Source organism: Hyla sarda, chromosome 1 (assembly GCF_029499605.1).
Source record: "Hyla sarda isolate aHylSar1 chromosome 1, aHylSar1.hap1, whole genome shotgun sequence".
In the NCBI taxonomy this organism is placed as follows: domain Eukaryota; kingdom Metazoa; phylum Chordata; class Amphibia; order Anura; family Hylidae; genus Hyla; species Hyla sarda.
In genome coordinates this window covers 363,405,538-363,423,837 of record NC_079189.1, presented here as the reverse complement: position 1 = coordinate 363,423,837, position 18,300 = coordinate 363,405,538, and the positions used below count along the sequence as shown (strand labels likewise).

The 18,300-nt window shown below is 43.1% G+C and overlaps 1 protein-coding gene across 1 annotated transcript in view; it reads right to left on the bottom strand.

Moving 5' to 3' along the window:
• PGM5 (phosphoglucomutase 5) overlaps positions 1-18,300 on the bottom strand; it is a 189,970-nt gene that overhangs the window by 77,274 nt on the left and 94,396 nt on the right. Inside the window, exon 7 of the mRNA XM_056523045.1 lies at positions 5,728-5,843. Within this exon, the coding sequence (XP_056379020.1) occupies positions 5,728-5,843 (116 nt within the window). The remainder of the gene's footprint in view (positions 1-5,727; positions 5,844-18,300) is intronic.

Below are 18,300 nucleotides of genomic sequence, written 5' to 3'. Positions count from 1 at the left end.
GTCGTGAAACCCCTGTGGGGTATTAAGGCTCACTTTATTCCTTGGTATGTTCCTCAAGGGGTCTAGTTTCCAAAATGGTATGCCGTGTGTTTTTTTTTTTTTGCTGTTCTGGCACCATAGGGGCTTCCTAAATGCGACATGCCCCCCGACCAAAATCTGCTCTCAAAAAGCCAAATATGACTTCTTCTCTTCTGAGCATTGTAGTTCGCCAGCAGTGCACTTCAGGTCCACTTATGGGGTACCTCCATACTCAGAAGAGATGGAGTTACAAATTTTGGGGGGGTATTTTCTGCTATTACCTCTTGCAAAAATGTGAAATTTGGGGGGAAACACACATTTTAGTGAAAAAATTATTTTTTTTTACACATGCAAAAGTCGTGAAACCCCTGTGGGGTATTAAGGCTCACTTTATTCCTTGTTACGTTACTCAAGGGGTCTAGTTTCCAAAATAGTATTCCATGTGGGGGGGTTTGCTGTTCTGGCACCATAGGGGCTTCCTAAATGCAACATGCCCCCCAAAAACAGAAAAACGTACTCTCTAAATCCCCTTGTCGCTACTTCGCTTCTGAGCCCTCTACTGCACCCGCCGAACAATTTATATAGACGTATGAGGTATGTGCTTACTTGAGAGAAATTGGGCTACAAAAACAAGTATAAATTTTCTCCTTTTACCGCTTGTAAAAATAAAAAAATTGGGTCTACAAGAACATGCAAGTGTAAAAAATGAAGATTGTGAATTTTCTCCTTCACTTTGCTGCTATTTCTGTGAAACACCAAAAGGGTTAAAACGCTGACTGAATTTCATTTTGAATACTTTGGGGGATGCAGTATTTATAATGGGGTCATTTATGGGGTATTTCTAATATGAAGACCCTTCAAATCCACTTCAAACCTGAACTGGTCCCTGGAAAATAGTGAGTTTGAAAATTTTGTGAAAAATTGGAAAATTGCTGCTGAACTTTGAAGCCCTCTGATGTCTTCCAAAAGTAAAAACTTGTCAATTTTATGATGCAAACATAAAGTAGACATATTGTATATGTGAATCAATAAAAAATGTATTTGGAATATCCATTTTTCTTACAAGCAGAGAGCTTCAAAGTTAGAAAAATGCTAAATTTTCAATTTTTTCATAACATTTTGGGATTTTTCACCAAGAAAGGATGCAAGTTACCACAAAAATTTACCACCATGTTAAAATAAAATATGTCACAAAAAAACAATCTCGGAATCAGAATGATAACTAAAAGCATTCCAGAGTTATTAATGTTTAAAGTGACAGTGGTCAGATGTTCAAAAAACGCTCTGGTCCTAAGGTGTAAAATGGCCTGGTCCTTAAGGGGTTAAAGGGTACCTTTCATCAAAAAAACTTTTTATATATTATAGATTAATGTATGCAGAATAACTTTCCAATTGCCTGTTATTAAAATTTTCCACTTTGAAAAAATGACCATTAGGGGTTTCCCTACCAGTCCTGGCCGCAGTCCCTTTTTAGACTCATGCTGGAGTCCTAAATCTAAGACTGCAGCCGGGACACAGACCAGCTCAGCACTGCTCCCTGCCTGTCAATCAGACAGGCAGGATCCAGCACAGTGCTCATAGCACAGCAGGGCATACTCCTGCCTTACTGCATGCCCTCATTCACTTTACTATCTGAGCTCTGATCTTTCTTCTCTCTGCACATGCAGTTGTAAACAGAGAGAGGAAGATTCAGAGCTAATTCTCTACAAGTATTTTTCCACGGTATTTTCTAATGTTTCACTACGATTTGCACTTTATCCTAAATTTTTTTTACAACTGCTCTAAACTGTGGGGTTTTCCTCAGCTCAAATCCATCAAATTTTTGGGGGAAACCTTAGTAAATATGTTGTTTTGTTTTTTTTGTGTGAAAATGTCAGGGATACATCCCTTTTCAGCAGCTATACCCCCTTTACCTGGCGGCCATGCCCCTTTTTCGGGTTTCCTGAGTAAAATGGTATTAAGTATTCTGAGTACATTTTTTGGCGCAAATTCTGGTGCAGACACAATTTGCTGCGCAATGCGCCAAATTCTGTTGCACGACCGGACAAAACAGGTCGGGTTTACAGTAGTAAATCAGGGCCAGTGTGTGCTTTTCTCTGTGTCTATGTTGTGATTAGTGATGAGCGGCATAGGCCATATTTGAATTCGTGATATTTCGCGAATATATGGACGAATATTCGTCATATATTCGTGAAATTCGCATATTCATTATATTTGCTTATTTTTTTCTATGCGCAAATGCGAAATTTAAGCGCATATGCGCATATGTGAATATTTTAGTCAGGCTCCAGGGTGAGTGTATGGTATAGGGTGCTAATGGGCTAGTGCATTAACTCTGTGATTTTTTGCTTGCTAAAACTAAAACCACTCAAACCACCACCAAGGTCTCCCATCCACTGTACTGCCAAGACCCTCCTGCTTATCTTACAGTTTTTCACACCGTGAGATCCCCATGGACCACAATAGGCCTACTGGTTTCAACATGCAAAAAATCACAGAGTTAATGCACTAGCCCATTACTTCCCTATACCATACACTTACCCTGGAGGATGACTTCACACTCAGCCTCCAATAGCGTTCAGACACGCCAAAATTCAAAAGTTTAATGTAATAATGTATTCATGGTTCTTTGTATATATGAAATACTGTATCCGAACACTGTAACTTGGACCTGAGGAAGGAGGGAGCCCCTCCGAAACGCGTAGTCCTCATGTAGTACATCTTTTTATGATATTAATAAAAAGTTGGATACAAGCTACTCCTGACTCCCCTGTCATCACGCCGCCAGTGTAGCGCTCACAGTGCCGTAGTCTGTTTTTGCTGGAAGAACAAGGGAACCCCTGCCAGGATTCCCATCCTCCACATCTGTATCCCTGCAATACGATTAAAATGATACCCATGTCTAGATACTTTTATTTTTTTTTCCCGTTAAAAAAAATCTAAAAGTTTTTGTACAAAATCAGTAATCTAAAACTGCCCTATTTTGACCACCCATAGTTTTTTCATTTTTCCGTATATAGGGCGGTATGGGGCTAATTTTTTGTGCGTCATCTGCACTTTTTATCGATACCACATTTGCATATTTAAAACTTTTAGATAATTTTTTATAATTTTTTTGGGAATAAAATGTGACTAAAAAGCAGCATTTTTAGAATTTTTTATTTTTTACGTTTATGTAGTTCACTGTACGGGATCATTAACATTATATTTTGATAGTTCGGTCATTTATGCACGCATCAATACCAAATATGTTTATAAAAAAAATTACGTTTTTTGTGGCTAAAATGGGAAAAACTGACAATTTACAGTTTTATTGGGGGAGGGGATTTTTCACTTTTTTAGTACTTTTTATTTTTACATTTTTCTACTTTTTTTTTTAACACTTTTCATCTATAGCAATCATTTGATGGCTAATACTGTTCAGTGCTATACATAGAGCATAGCCCTGATCAGTATTATCAGTCATTTTCTGCTCTGGTCTGCTCGATCTCAGACCAGAGCAGGAGACACCAGGAGACGGACGGAGGCCAGTGAGGGGACCTCCGTCCACCATTGCAGATGATCGGATCACCGTGGCAGCGATGCGGGTGATCCGATCATCTAATTTAACATGCACACTGCCGCATATGTCATGATCTGTACTGATCACGACATCTGAGGGGTTAATGGCGGACATCCGCATGATCGCTGATGTCGGCCATTACCAGCGGGTCCAGCCGTGTATGACGTGAGCACCCCTCCAATGCTCACGGTCATACACAGGAGTCCACGGACAGTATTCTAGCCTGTCACATTATCCACCACAAGAAACTGCAGGGAGTTGCTGCTGGGAGGAATCTTATATAGTGAAGGGGTGGGATACTTTCCTATAGTGCTAACCTCTGACAGCTGTATCTGTATAATTCTCATTGGCCCACAAGCTTTGCGAATATTCGCGTGCCAGTCTCACACAGTAGTATTAGAGCCTTCTTTGGACCAAACACAAGCTGGAAACAGAGAGGGATTATCAGTGATCACTGTGATGTGTACTGTTTAACCCCTTAACGACGCAGGACGTATATTTACGTCCTGCGCCGGCTCCCGCGATATGAAGCAGGATCGCGCCGCGATCCCGCATCATATCGCGTGGGTCCCGGCGCTAATCAACGGCCGGGACCCGCGGCTAATACCACACATCGCCGATCGCGGCGATGTGCGGTATTAACCCTTTAGAAGCGGCGGTCAAAGCTGACCGCCGCTTCTAAAGTGAAACTGAAAGTATCCCGGCTGCTCAGTCGGGCTGTTCGGGACCGCCGCGGTGAAATCGCGGCGTCCCGAACAGCTGATTGGACACCGGGAGGGCTCTTACCTGCCTCCTCGGTGTCCGATCGACGAATGACTGCTCCGTGTCTGAGATCCAGGCAGGAGCAGTCAAGCGCCGATAATGCTGATCACAGGCGTGTTAATACACGCCTGTGATCAGGATGAGAGATCAGTGTGTGCAGTGTTATAGGTCCCTATGGGACCTATAACACTGCAAAAAAAAAGTAAAAAAAAAGTGTTAATAAAGGTCATTTAACCCCTTCCCTAATAAAAGTTTGAATCACCCCCCTTTTCCCATAAAAAAAATAAAACAGTGTAAAAAAAAATAAAAATAAACATATGTGGTATTGCCGCGTGCGTAAATGTCCGAACTATAAAAATATATCATTAATTAAGCCGTACGGTCAATGGCGTACGCGCAAAGAAATTCCAAAGTCCCAAAAAGCATATTTTGGTAACTTTTTATAACATTAAAAAATGAATAAAAAGTGATCAAAAAGTAACATCAAAACAAAAATCATACCAATAAAAACTTCAGATCACGGCGCAAAAAATGAGTCCTCATACCGCCCTGTACGTGGAAAATTAAAAAAGTTATAGGGGTCAGAAGATGACATTTTTAAACGTAAAAATTTTCCTGCATGTTGTTATGATTTTTTCCAGAAGTGCGACAAAATCAAACCTATATAAGTAGGGTATCATTTTAACCGTATGGACCTACAGAATAATGATAAGGTGTAATTTTTACCGAAATATGCACTGCGTAGAAACGGAAGCCCCCAAAAGTTACAAAATGGCGTTTTTTTTTCGATTTTGTCGCACAATGATTTTTTTTTCCGTTTCGCCGTGCATTTTTGGGTAAAATGACTAATGTCACTGCAAAGTAGAATTGGCGACGCAAAAAATAAGCCATAATATGGATTTTTAGGTGGAAAATTGAAAGGGTTATGATATTTAAAAGGTAAGGAGGAAAAAACGAAAGTGCAAAAACGGAAAAACCCTGAGTCCTTAAGGGGTTAAAAAAATTTTAAAAAAGCGAATATTCGTAATTGTGAATACCGTAATTATCGGGGTATACCACGCACCGGCCTATAACACGCACCCTCATTTTACCAAGGATATTTGGGTAAAAAAAGTTTTTTACCCAAATATCCATGGTAAAATGAGGGTACGTGTGTGCGCGTATATACCCCGATACACCCCCAGGAAAGGCAGGGGGAGAGAGGCCCGAACAGCTCCCTGAGCTAACCGGCATGCTTTCACTATAAGCACTATAAGCCACTGGCCCGCCGTGGCCCCGCGTTATAGATCGGGAGTGACTGAATGACAGGAATAACCCTATGGTTGCAAAGCCCTTGCCTACAGAAAACTTGGACATCTAAATAATAATATAGGCAGATAGGTTACCTGTCCCAAAACTTTCTTCTCCACACAATGAACAGCGCCCAGAATCCATTAGGTTTGCAAAATATTTCCAGCCAGTTGGAGTTTCATACACAGGAACTTTCATTGCTTTTGCAACCCTGAAATGCAAAAATTGGTATGAACATTCAGTTATATTAGTACCCATGTTGTCAATAGCTACTATAATAAAGTAGTCCATCAGTGCGTGTCCTTTTTAAGAGTAACAGGCTCATACAAACACGTTACTTCCACCTTGGTATAGGTAACAAATGAAAATTAGACTTCAGGCCCTGAATATTAACCAACTACACACCAAATTAAGCTTTGGAATACCAGGAACTGGACATGCCATTGCTTCTCTATCTGTTTAATTGGTCTTTTCATTAAAGGAGTACTCCGCTGCTCAGCATTTGGAACAAACTGTTCCGAACACTGGAGCCGGAGCCAGGAGCTCGTGACATCATAGCACCGCCCCCTCATGATGTCACGCCCCGGCTCCTCAATGCAAGTCTATGGGAGGGGGCTTGACTTTGGACAGTTTGTTCCAAACGCTGAGCCCCTTTAAGAGTGCATTCAAAGAGAATGGGAGGCACTAGGAATAATAGCCCTCATCCAATGGAGTAAACTCAATAGGAGCTGTATACAGTACATACGGAGTGCGCTCCAATTACCGTTGGTCTATCTTGCAACTTCACTGCAAACAAATAACATTTCTATCCACAATCAATTTTTTAACATGATACTGGACTTGTATCAGTATTTCTTACATACCATGACTTCTCTCCCTTTATACTGTGTGAGATGGATGGTTTTAATAGTATCATTAAAGGGGTACTCCTCTGGAAAACATCTTATCCCTATCTCCGCTGTGGAACCCCAGGAACAAACTCTTCTCCGTGCTGGATGACTGACGACTACAGCCACCACACCCCCTCCATTCATGTCTATGGGAGGAGGCGAGATGACTGCGTACTAGCCACTACGTCCCCTTCCATAGACATGAATGGAGGGGGGCGTGGCATGACATCACAAACACGGAAGCGCCAAGCCTCTGTGTTTTGGATGCCGCCGCTGCCGGTCCGGAGATCGTGGGGGTCTCCAGCAGTGGAACCCTCCATAATCAGACATCTTATCCCCTATCCTTTGGATAGGCGATAAGATATTTTCTGGCGGAATACCCCTTTAAGGGAAATCTGTCAGCACCAATACCAATGCTGATCTGCTGGTACTGCCTGTTACAGCAGGTGACGCTGATCAACTTGTCTTTATCTTATCTTTCCAGGTGCAGCCATTCCTGAGATATCCTTAGAAATCCCAATATGTAAATGGAGGCCTTGGTGCACTCAGATGGTTCCCTAGCCCCTAGATGCACTAATTCTCCCTCCAGCCAGTGTTGTGCCTCATGCCTATAATGTTGAATATTTTTACTCTCTTCCTCATCTGCATGTAGCTGTTGAGATTCATACTGTTCCTTTTCTGCATGTAGCTGTTCCATGCTGAGATCTTGCACGTGCACAGTGATAGTCAGGGCTGGCCATGCTGGATCTCAGCAAGTAGCATCTCCATATGCAGAAGAGGAAGAGCATGAGGGGGCTTTAGGTACAACACTGGACATTTTGGGGTCAGAACAGATTTAAAAAACAGATGAACAGTCACAAAATCAACCTTTTCTTTTTTTGTTAAATAAAACATTTCCCTAAGACAGTTTAAAAAAAATAAAATAAACTGTCAATAATAAGTTTTACTTTTAACAAAGCGTAAAATAAAAAACAAAAGATTAGAACATTTCGGCTTTTGTTTGCTTTTGAACAGATTTTTCCTGTTTTTTTCTTTCTTAAAGTCTCTGGATATACCGTATGTATTTATTTAGCCTTTGGTCTTTGGTCTCTTGTGTAAGAATCATTCTTACAAACTGCCTTAATCTCATATCAAATTTTCAAATGGCAACAAAATATCTTGTGGTTTTATTTGAACAGATTAAAGACTTTGAAAATTAGGAACAGTTGTGTCTTGCATTACTGACTTGAAAGATCTTGAAATTCCACTAGAAGACCCAGACCCAATTCCCATAGAAGAACTTTATTAAATTGATCTACATGTGTAAATAAAAGTGATTTCCTCTGATTTTAAATCTTCCTTCCCATTTGCTGACCTATTTCAGTCAGATTAAGCTAAAGGCTACAGACATAGAAGATTAAGTAAATACATTTATTAGCAATTTACAAACCAAATGGAATATTGATTTACTTCAGGAGTTAGTCAGTCGCAAGTCTGAACTTTGCAGATACTTGTTCTCAAATACCAATATATATATATATATATATATATATATATATTCATAACCCAAAGAATATTTGCAGCATTACTCAGCCTGTATGCAGTTGGTGCAAGCAGCCTGAACTCTGATAAAAGTCCTCTTAGATAGAAATCCAACAATGGCGCAGCACTCCGTATCCAAAAATAGGTGAATTTATTATGTAACATTAAATAAGCTTGTTTAATGTGACATCATAAATTCACCTATTTTTGGATACGGAGTGCTGCGCCATTGAGATATATATATATCTATATATATATATATATATCACCTGAGAAGTGCATAGTTGTGAGGCCAGATGTATTTGGCCCACTGTCCAAGTCCCCTGATTTGCCGGGTGTTGTCACAGCAATGTAAGATCAGCCAAACTCAGGAGAAATTGCACTTTCTTCTTAGGAAAAAAAATTGGTGCAATTCACTTGAAATGAAAAGCAAGTCTTAAAGGGGTATTCCGGGGTCTAACATAGTGGTTTTCAACCTTTTTCGCGACTGTACCCCCTAAGGGTAAAAGTATGCCCACGGGTACCCCTCGGGATGTGCTTACCTTTCTAATGCGATACTAATGTGATACTTAAAGGGGTTTTCCGGGCAAAAACATTTTATCCCCTATCCAAAGGATAGGGGATAAGATGTCTGATCGCAGAGGGCCCTCTGCTGAGACCCCCGCGATCTCCCTGCAGCACCTACATTCTATGCGGGTGCTTAATTTACAGCTTCGGAAACCTCCGGGTTTCCGGAACTGGGGACGTGACGTCCCGCCACGCCCCCTCCATTCATGTCTATGGGAGGGGGCGTGACGGAGGTTTCCGAAGCTGGAGATTCAGCACCCGCATAGACTGCGTGTGCTGCAGGGAGATCGAGGGGGGTCTCAGCAGCGAGCCCCCTGCGATCAGACATCTTATCCCCTATCCTTTGGATAGGGGATAAAATGTTTTTGCCCGAAACACCTCTTTAATCCCCTTGTGCCATTATTCCCCCTCCATAATAATCCCCTTATGCAATTATTCCCCCCTCCCTCTGATCCCCTTTTTCCAATATCCCCCTCCATCTTAATCCCCTTTTTCCATTTTCCCCCTCCATCTTAATCCCCTTGTGGCATTATTCCCCCCTCTGATCCCCATGGGCCAATATATGAGATACATACAATAACACCCTCCCATACTGCAATGTTTCACTTAGTTTAACATGCTTACCAGGCCCGTGTCAATCCCATTCGGTGGGAGTTGGAGGGCCGCACTGACGGATGACGTCCTTCTGCGCTGTGGCGGCCCGTAAAGTGGCTGTGGCCACATCTTCGGCCGTGGTACAATATAGTGAGCTGCCACGGTGACTGCAGCATCCAATCCCTGCTTTGCGCTGAATAATACTGGCCAATGCATGGCCAGTATTTGTCAGCAAATTGCCGTACCCCGCATAACCCTTGGCGTACCCCCAGGGGTACACATACCCCTGGTTGAGAACCCCTGATCTAACATTTTATCCCCTATCCAAAGGATGTCTGATTGTGGGGGCCCACCTCTGGGACCCCAGCCATCTCCCTGCAGCACCCGCTCGCTGTAGCATCTGAAACTGGAGACACAGCTCTGAATACAATGCAGGTGCTGAAGCAAGATCGCTGGGGGTTCCAGCGGTTCCCCCACCCCCGCGGTCAGACATCTTATCAACTATCCTTTGGATAGGGGATAAAAGATTAGATCCCGGAATACCCCTTTAACAAATGTAGCCTAAGTCCTGTTTCTGATTCGCAATTTGAATATCGATTATATGGATCGGTAAATATCTTATTTATAAGAGATGTGCAAACTTTTGAACAATTCGATACGGCCGATACGCAGAATTTTTTTATAAAATTTGGTTTGATCCGAATTTATTCGGCTATTTCTAGACTATACAGAGCCTCAATAGGGGTGTATAACACTTTGCTTTGTTCTAACACGCATGCGGAGTGTGCTGATGTAGGGAAATAATACTGTTGTCAGAATGACCTGCAGATTACAGGCATCGCATTTAGAAACACTGCCGGTGCATTGCCGTGGAATGAGATTTGCCATAGAATGAGATGCTCCGCCTCCATCACATCCTATTGGCTCTCTCTTGTCACGTGACATATTTAAACGTCACGCATCGATGCGCACAGCAGTGTCAACTTGGCTATCACAGGGAGAGGATCTCCTCACCCTGTGATAGCTGAAGCTGTACGGAGCTCTCATGGCCTCTGTGGCCCGACAGAAGTTCACACATGTACGGCTGCCTCATATACATTTACTGTTGATCCACAAGCTATCGGGATCCCGATGCCCGATGGCGCTGTCATCAGTGTGCGTCCCCGCGAGCGCCCCACGCCCGCAGCTCTACTCCCCGTCCTCCACCCCCCGCAGCTCTACTCCCCGTCCCCCGCAGCTCTACTCCCCGTCCCTCCGTAGCTCTACTCCCCGTCCCGTTGACGCTCAGGGAGCGGGGGACAGAAAGTAGAGCATCGGGCGCAGGTTAAGTTATTCGCGTAGTGCTGCGCATGCGCAGTACTACTTTACCTGCGCCCGATGCTCTACTTTCTGTTCCCCGCTCCCTGAGCGTTAACGGGACGGGGAGTAGAGCTACGGAGGGACGGGGAGTACAGCTGCGTAGGACGGGGAGTAGAGATGCGGGGGACGGGGAGTAGAGCTGCGGGGGACGGGGAGTAGAGATGCGGGGGATGGGGAGTACAGCTGCGGGGGACGGGGTGTAGAGCTGCGGGGGACGGGAAGTAGAGCTGCGGGGGACGGGGAGTAGAGCTGCGGGGGACGAGGAGTAGAGCTGCGGGCGTGGGGCGCTCGCGGGGACGCACACTGATGACAGCGCCATCGGGCATCGGGATCCCGATATCGCTGTGGATCAACAGTAAATGTATATGAGGCAGCCGTATGAGCTGCGTACATGTGTGAACTTCTGTCGGGCCACAGAGGCCATGAGAGCTCCGTACAGCTTCAGCTATCACAGGGTGAGGAGATCCTCTCCCTGTGATAGCCAAATTGACACTGCTGTGCGCATCGATGCGTGACGTTTAAATATGTCACGTGACAAGAGAGAGCCAATAGGATGTGATGGAGGCGGACCATCTCATTCTATGGCAAATCTCATTCCACGGCAATGCACCGGCACAATGACAGAGCCTGGAGGTGGCATCAGTATGAGGAGACCATATAGTGGCTGAATGACACAGCGTTGAGGTGTTAGCAGCATGAGGAGACCATACAATTGCTGAATGACACAGCTTGGATGTGGCTGAAGCATGAGGAGACCATATAGTGGCTGAATGACACAGCGTGAAGGTGTTGGCAGCAGCATGAGGAGACCATATAGTGGCTGAATGACACAGCGTGGAGGTGTTGGCAGCATCAGGAGACCATACAATTGCTGAATGACACAGCTTGGATGTGGCTGAAGCATGAGGAGACCATATAGTGGCTGAATGACACAGCGTGAAGGTGTTGGCAGCAGCATGAGGAGACCATATAGTGGCTGAATGACACAGCGTGGAGGTGTTGGCAGCATCAGGAGACCACATGGTGGCTGAATGACACAGCGTGGAGGTGATGGCAGCATGAGGAGACCATATAGTTGCTGAATGACACAGCCAAGAGCTGGCAGCAGAATGAATAGACACTAGGACTTCCCAATCCCTTAGATTAAAAGATGAATTTTGAAATTTAAATTCAAGATTTAGAGTAGCTTTTGCTACCATAAAACATTTTTAGGCCAAGGGACAGGCCCAGCAGCATCAGTAAACCATATACTGGCTGAATGACACAGCCTGGAGTTGGCTGAAGCATGAGGAGACCATGTAATGTCTGAATGGCACAGCCTGGAGTTGGCAGAAGCATGAGGAGACCATTGAAATTTAAATAGAAATTTAAGATTTGTAAATAGAAATTTAAGATTTTTAAATAAGAAATTTTAGATTTTTAAATAGAAATGTAAGATTTTTACATTGAAATTGAGGATTTTGAAATTTAACTTTTAACTCTCTGTTTCTATCTTTGCAGATGACACCAAGCTTTGTAGCACTGTACAGTGTATAGAGGTTGTGTATAGGTTACAAGATGACTTGGATAGACTAAGTGTCTGGGCATCCACTTGGCAAATGAGGTTTAATGTGGATAAATGCAAAGTTATGCATCTGGGTACTAATAACATGCATGCGTCGTATGTCTTAGGGGGGATTAAACTGGCAGAGTCACTGGTAGAGAAGGATCTGGGTGTACTTGTAGATCACAGACTTCAGAATAGCATGCAATGTCAGGCTGCTGCTTCCAAAGCCAGCAGGATATTGTCATGTATAAAAAGAGGCATGGACTCGAGGGACAGGGACATAATACTCCCCCTTTATAAAGCATTGGTACGACCTCACCTGGAATATGCTGTTCAGTTTTGGGCACCAGTCCATAAAAGGGACACTGTGGAGCTGGAAAGGGTGCAGAGACGCGCGACAAAACTAATATGGGGAATGGAACATCTTAGCTATGAGGAGCGATTAAAGGAGTTACAATTGTTTAGTCTTGAGAAGAGTCGTTTAAGGGGGGATATGATAAATGTATATAAGTATATTAATGGCCCATACAAAAAATATGGAGAAAAACTGTTCCAGGTTAAACCCCCCCCAAAGGACGAGGGGGCACTCCCTCCGTCTGGAGAAGAAAAAGTTTAGTCTCAAGAGGCGACACGCCTTCTTTACCATGAGAACTGTGAACTTATGGAACAGTCTACCTCAGGAACTGGTCACTGCAGGAAAAATTAACAGCTTTAAAACAGGATTAGATACATTCCTGGAACAAAATAACATTAATGCTTATGAAAAAATATAAAATCCCATCCCTTCCCCAATATTGCGCCACACCCCTACCCTTCAATTCCCTGGTTAAACTTGATGGATGTATGTCTTTTTTCAACCGTACTAACTATGTAACAATGTAACTCCCAAGTTTTAGTGTCCCGGGCCCTGGCGTGTGGGCGTGTGGGTACAAAAAAACTAATCTAACAAGGAGTCACATGTCACATGGCAGCACAATGACAGAGCCTGGAGGTGGTAGCATCTGCAGCAGCAGCATAGTGCATGGAGATGGCCGCATCAGTATGAGGAGATCATATGGCAGCACAATGACCGAGCCTGGAGGTGATAGCATTAGCATGAGGAGACCATAGAGCAGCACAATGACAGAGCCTTGAGGTGGAAGCAGCAGCATGAGGGTCATGCCAAGTGAGGGTTGAGTCTGATGAACTCACCAACGATTGACTGGAGATGGCAGCATTAGCATGAGGAGACCATAGAGCAGCACAATGACAGAGCCTTGAGGTGGCAGCAGCAGCATGAGGGCCATGCCAAGTGGGGATTGAATCCGAAGAACCCACCGACTGTTGACTGGGGGTGTCAGATGTCACTTGGGATGAAGTGGATAACCAAGTGAACCGATCAATCACGGCTGCTGGGTTCCTGGTCGAGACACCACTGGTAGCTGACACCGGGAGCTCAGACCTCTTGCTGCGACTGCGGCTGCCACATGCCCCTACTCTGCTGCGACCTCCACCTGCGCCTGATGAATTAAGGACTCTGCCACTCCACTGTGCACGTCCTGGCACTACTCTGCCTGACATACTTATTGCGTATATCAGGGGCGTACAATATGCTTCACTACGGTTAAAACAGTATTTGTCTACAACAGCAGCAGGTGTGCACTATTAGCTGTCCTTTCACAGTATATAGGCCCTTGACAGATTAACAGGTACAAAATAGGTGAGTACTTTTGCCTGGACTTTCACAGTATGACAGATTAACAGGTAAAAAATAGTACACTACTTAGAGATGTAGGTATGTGGTATGCACTTATGAGGGCAGAAAAATACGCTACAGTATGCTTAAAAATACGTATTTTTGTAAAACACCAGCCGGTGATTACTTTTGCCTGGACTTTCACAGTATTTAGGCCCACAACAGATTAACAGGTAAAAAATAGTACACTACTTAGAGATGTAGGTATGTGGTATGCACTTATGAGGGCAGAAAAATGCACTACAGTACGCTTAAAAACTCTATATTTTTGTAAAACATCAGCCGGTGATTACTTTTGCTTGGTCTTTCACAGTATCTAGGCCCTTGAAAGATTAACTGGTACAAAATAGTACAGTACTTAGATGTACTATGTGGTATGCACTTATGAGGGCAGAAAAATGCGGTACAGTACGCCTAAACAAAATGTATCTTAGTAAAACGCCAGCCGGTGATTACTTTTGGCTGGACTTTCACAGTATCTAGGCCCTTGACAGATTAAGAGGTACAAAATAGTACACTACTTAGATGTACGTAGGTGGTATACACTTATTAGGGCAGAAAAATGCGATACAGTATGCTTAAAAACTCTATATTTTTGTAAAACACAAGCCGGTGATTACTTTTGCTTGGACTTTCACAGTATCTAGGCCCTTGACAGATTAACAGGTACAAAAAAGTACACTACTTAGATGTACATATGTGGTATGCACTTATGAGGGCAGAAAAATGCGGTACAGAATGCTTAAAAAAAACGTATTTTTGCACAACACCAGCAGTACACAACAGTGCTGCAGCACAAAAAAGCTGTGTACTAAACACAAAATTGCACTCTGTCAAAGAGTATTAGGAATGGACTGCTGGGTATTATACTGTCACTACAGACTAGTATAACCAGCAGCACAACATGATTTGTTGTGGAACAAAGACACAGAATTGCACTGAAAAATTATTCCTGCCTCCTCTGCTAAGGTTTATGAAGTTGAGGCAGCTTGTTGAAATGTATGAGGCAACACACAGCTTTCTGCCCCTCTCTGTAATACAATGCTGAAGAAAGTGACTGGGATGTTAATGGCTGCAGTAAAAAATCCTTTTCAGTGAAAACAACACTGCTCTCTGTCCATCAGAATGCTGATGTGACTAGGATGTGAAAAGCTGCTGGAATGGACCACAGTTTTAAGTCAGGTGGAAAACCGCATACAGGGCAAAAATGAGCTGACCGGAGTCAGCGTTTCACTCTCATTGAAATTAATTACATACGGGCATCACTGTGTGTTTGTGTTAGGCTGGGTTCACATCACATTTTCAGCCATATGGGAACGCATACGGCTGTGGGGACCTAAAACTGGGCGCTCCCATATCCCTGCCGTATGCAGTCCCGTATGGCTGAAAACGTGATGTGAACCCAGCCTAACACACACACAGCAATGTCCGTCCTATCTTTATGCTGTGTAATGAATGATGTGAGCGGCAAAATGGCTGCCGAATATATAGAGCTGTGACATCACTGGGTTGACTGGCTGCTGATAGGCTGCATCCTGCATGTGATTCAGGGTCATCCCGCCTACTTCCCTTCCCGCCTTGCCTTCCCACCTTCCCAGCGTTCCTTGCCCCATGTACTGACATGTGGATCCACCATTTTGGATGCCCTGGAGCCTGGACCGCAGTAAATGGAGTTTAATGAAGCGATTCACGGAACATGGCCACCAGCAGCCTTCATCCACCTTGCTCCTTATCTGGCCATCATAAGGATTGTCTTTTATTACCATCCAGCCCCCTGATCGTAGGGGGGCCTACGATCAATAGGTGAATAGGGGGGCCTGAAGCGCTTTGGGACTCCTTAAGTTCTGTTTGCTGACCGGTCAAACTGGCTGATAAGTATCTTTTTTGTTTTCTCTTTGCTACCTATCAATAAGGAGCCTCCATCTGATCATCATAGACGCGGGGTCTCGTGAGTGCTCCATTATGGGAGCGTTCATTTATCTTTATTTGAACTGAGCGCAGCTAATATATGTTTGGGGTATTGTACCCGCTGACGCTTAAGTTTTAATCTGCCATTTTGCATTAATATACTGTATTTGTCCGGTGTCTCTCCTGAGGATCCCCGATAATAGAGGGGTGAAACGCGTTGAGAGTTGATTTTTCTTCAAATAGCATTTATTATTTGTGGGTGCATTTTAATGTTTTTTCGTGTATAGCCGGAAATTGTGTGTTGGGATCCTACCAGTCCATTTTTCTATTTATGTTGGACTGGGGGCTCCACACGCTTCTTGTACATTTGATGGAGATATGTTACTTTTATCTTGAGTATCATAATTGATTATATATGCACGGGGCTTTTTTCTTTTGAACAATTTTAATAGTAGAGAATAAAAGTTAAATTTTAATATAAAGAGTGTTTTTCAGTGAAAATATTATTTTGCACTTCTTTAAGTTATTATTATATACATTATGTTTTTCTTTCTGTGATTTCTACCTATCAATAAGGCTGAATCCGCTGTATTGTAACTATGTTCTCTATCACACCTGGTAAAAGTAATGAAATGATCTTTTGCGTCAACTCCGCCTAGGGTTAGGTCTAGTGAGAGGGCCAACCAGGGAGACTGTGAGGTAGCAGCCAACTAGACCATATTGGCAAATACGACCCCCAATAGTCCCCTCCCCCTCTTGCCCTTTAGTCAGGAGGTTATATTATATTATTATTACTATATCAATATTATTATTTTCTTGTTGTTTAGACCGGACGAGCAACTGTATCTTGCTGTTTTTCATCTATTATTTACATGTTTTTTGCCTAGACCCTGATTGGGGGTGCTGGGCGTGACTTACAGAACAAGTATGTTTGTGTATATGTTTCTTTGATGGTTTAGGACCCTTTCTGGATCCTTTTAAAGAGATTTATTAAAGGTTAAGTCTTAGTGTTTTTTCGGTGATTCGATATTCGTTGCAAATCAAATATTTCATGAAATTAATAACGAATTTGGGTTCATCCGCTTCGATTCGCTCATCTCTATTATTTATATTTAAAAATAAATGCATTTTTATAACCAGACAAATTTTATGGTGGGTCGATGTAGACATAAACATAAAAAGCATAATAGAGCAAACTGGTATATATATGTAAAACAGGTTAATAGATACAATATCTCATATAAGTGAGTCCTCCCCTCACAATTTTGTAAATATTTTATTATATGTTTTCATGTGACAACACTGAAGAAATGACCCTCTGCTACAATGTAAAATAATGAGTGCTCAGCCTGTATAACAGTGTTTAATGTTGTGTCCTCTCAAAATATCTCAACACACAACCATTAATGTCTAAACCTTGGCAAAAAAAAAGTAAGTACACCCCTTAGTGGAAATGTCCAAATTGGGCACAAAGTGTCAATATTTTGTGTGGCTACCATTATTTCCCCCACTGCCTTAATCCTCTTGGGCATGAAGTTCTCCAGGTTGCCACTGGAATCCTCTTCCACTCCTCCATGGCGACATCACGGAATGGGCGAATATTAGAGACATTGCACTTCCCCACTTTCTGTTTGAGGATGCCCCACAAATGTTCAGTAGGGTTTAGGTCTGGAGACATGCATGGCCAGTCCATTACCTTTACCCTATGCTTCTTTAGCAAGGGAGTGGTCATCTTGGAGGTGTGTTTGGGGTCATTAACATGTTGGAATACTGGCCTTCCAGCCAGTCTTGGAAAGGAGAGGATAATGCTCTGTTTAAGTATGTCACAGTACATGTTGGCATTCATGGTTCCCTCAATGAACTGTAGCTTTTCAGTGCCAGCAGCACTCATGAAGCCCCAGGCCATGACATTCCCCCCACCATGCTTGACTGTAGGCAAGACACACTGGTACACACTGGTCTGTATACTCCTCCCCTTGTTGCCGCCACACATGCTTGGCAACATCTGAACCAAATATGTTTATTTTGCTCTCATCAGACCATAGGGCATATTTCCAATTATCTATGTCCTTAGTCTACTTGTCTTCAGCAAATTATTTGTAAGGTTTCTTTTGCATCATCTTTAGAAAAGGCTTACTTCTTTGATGACAACCATGCATACCAATTTGATGAAGTGTGCGGCATATGGTCTGAGTGCTGACAGGATGACTCCCACACCTTCAACCTCTGCAGCAATGCTGGCAGCACTCATATATCTATTTCCTAAAGACGACCTCTGGATATGACACTAAGCACATACACTCAACTTCATTGGTTGAGCATGGCATGGCCTGGTCTAAGTTGAACCAGTCCTGTAAAACCATTGTATAATCTTGCCCACCATGCTGCAGCTCAGTTTCAGGGTCTTGAAAATATTCTTATAGCCTAGGCCATCTATATGTATAGCAACAATTCTTTTTTTTTCTTCAAATCCTCAGAGAGTTCTTTGCCATGAGGTGCCATGTTGAACTTCCAGTCACCAGTATTAGAGAGTGTGAGAATGATAACA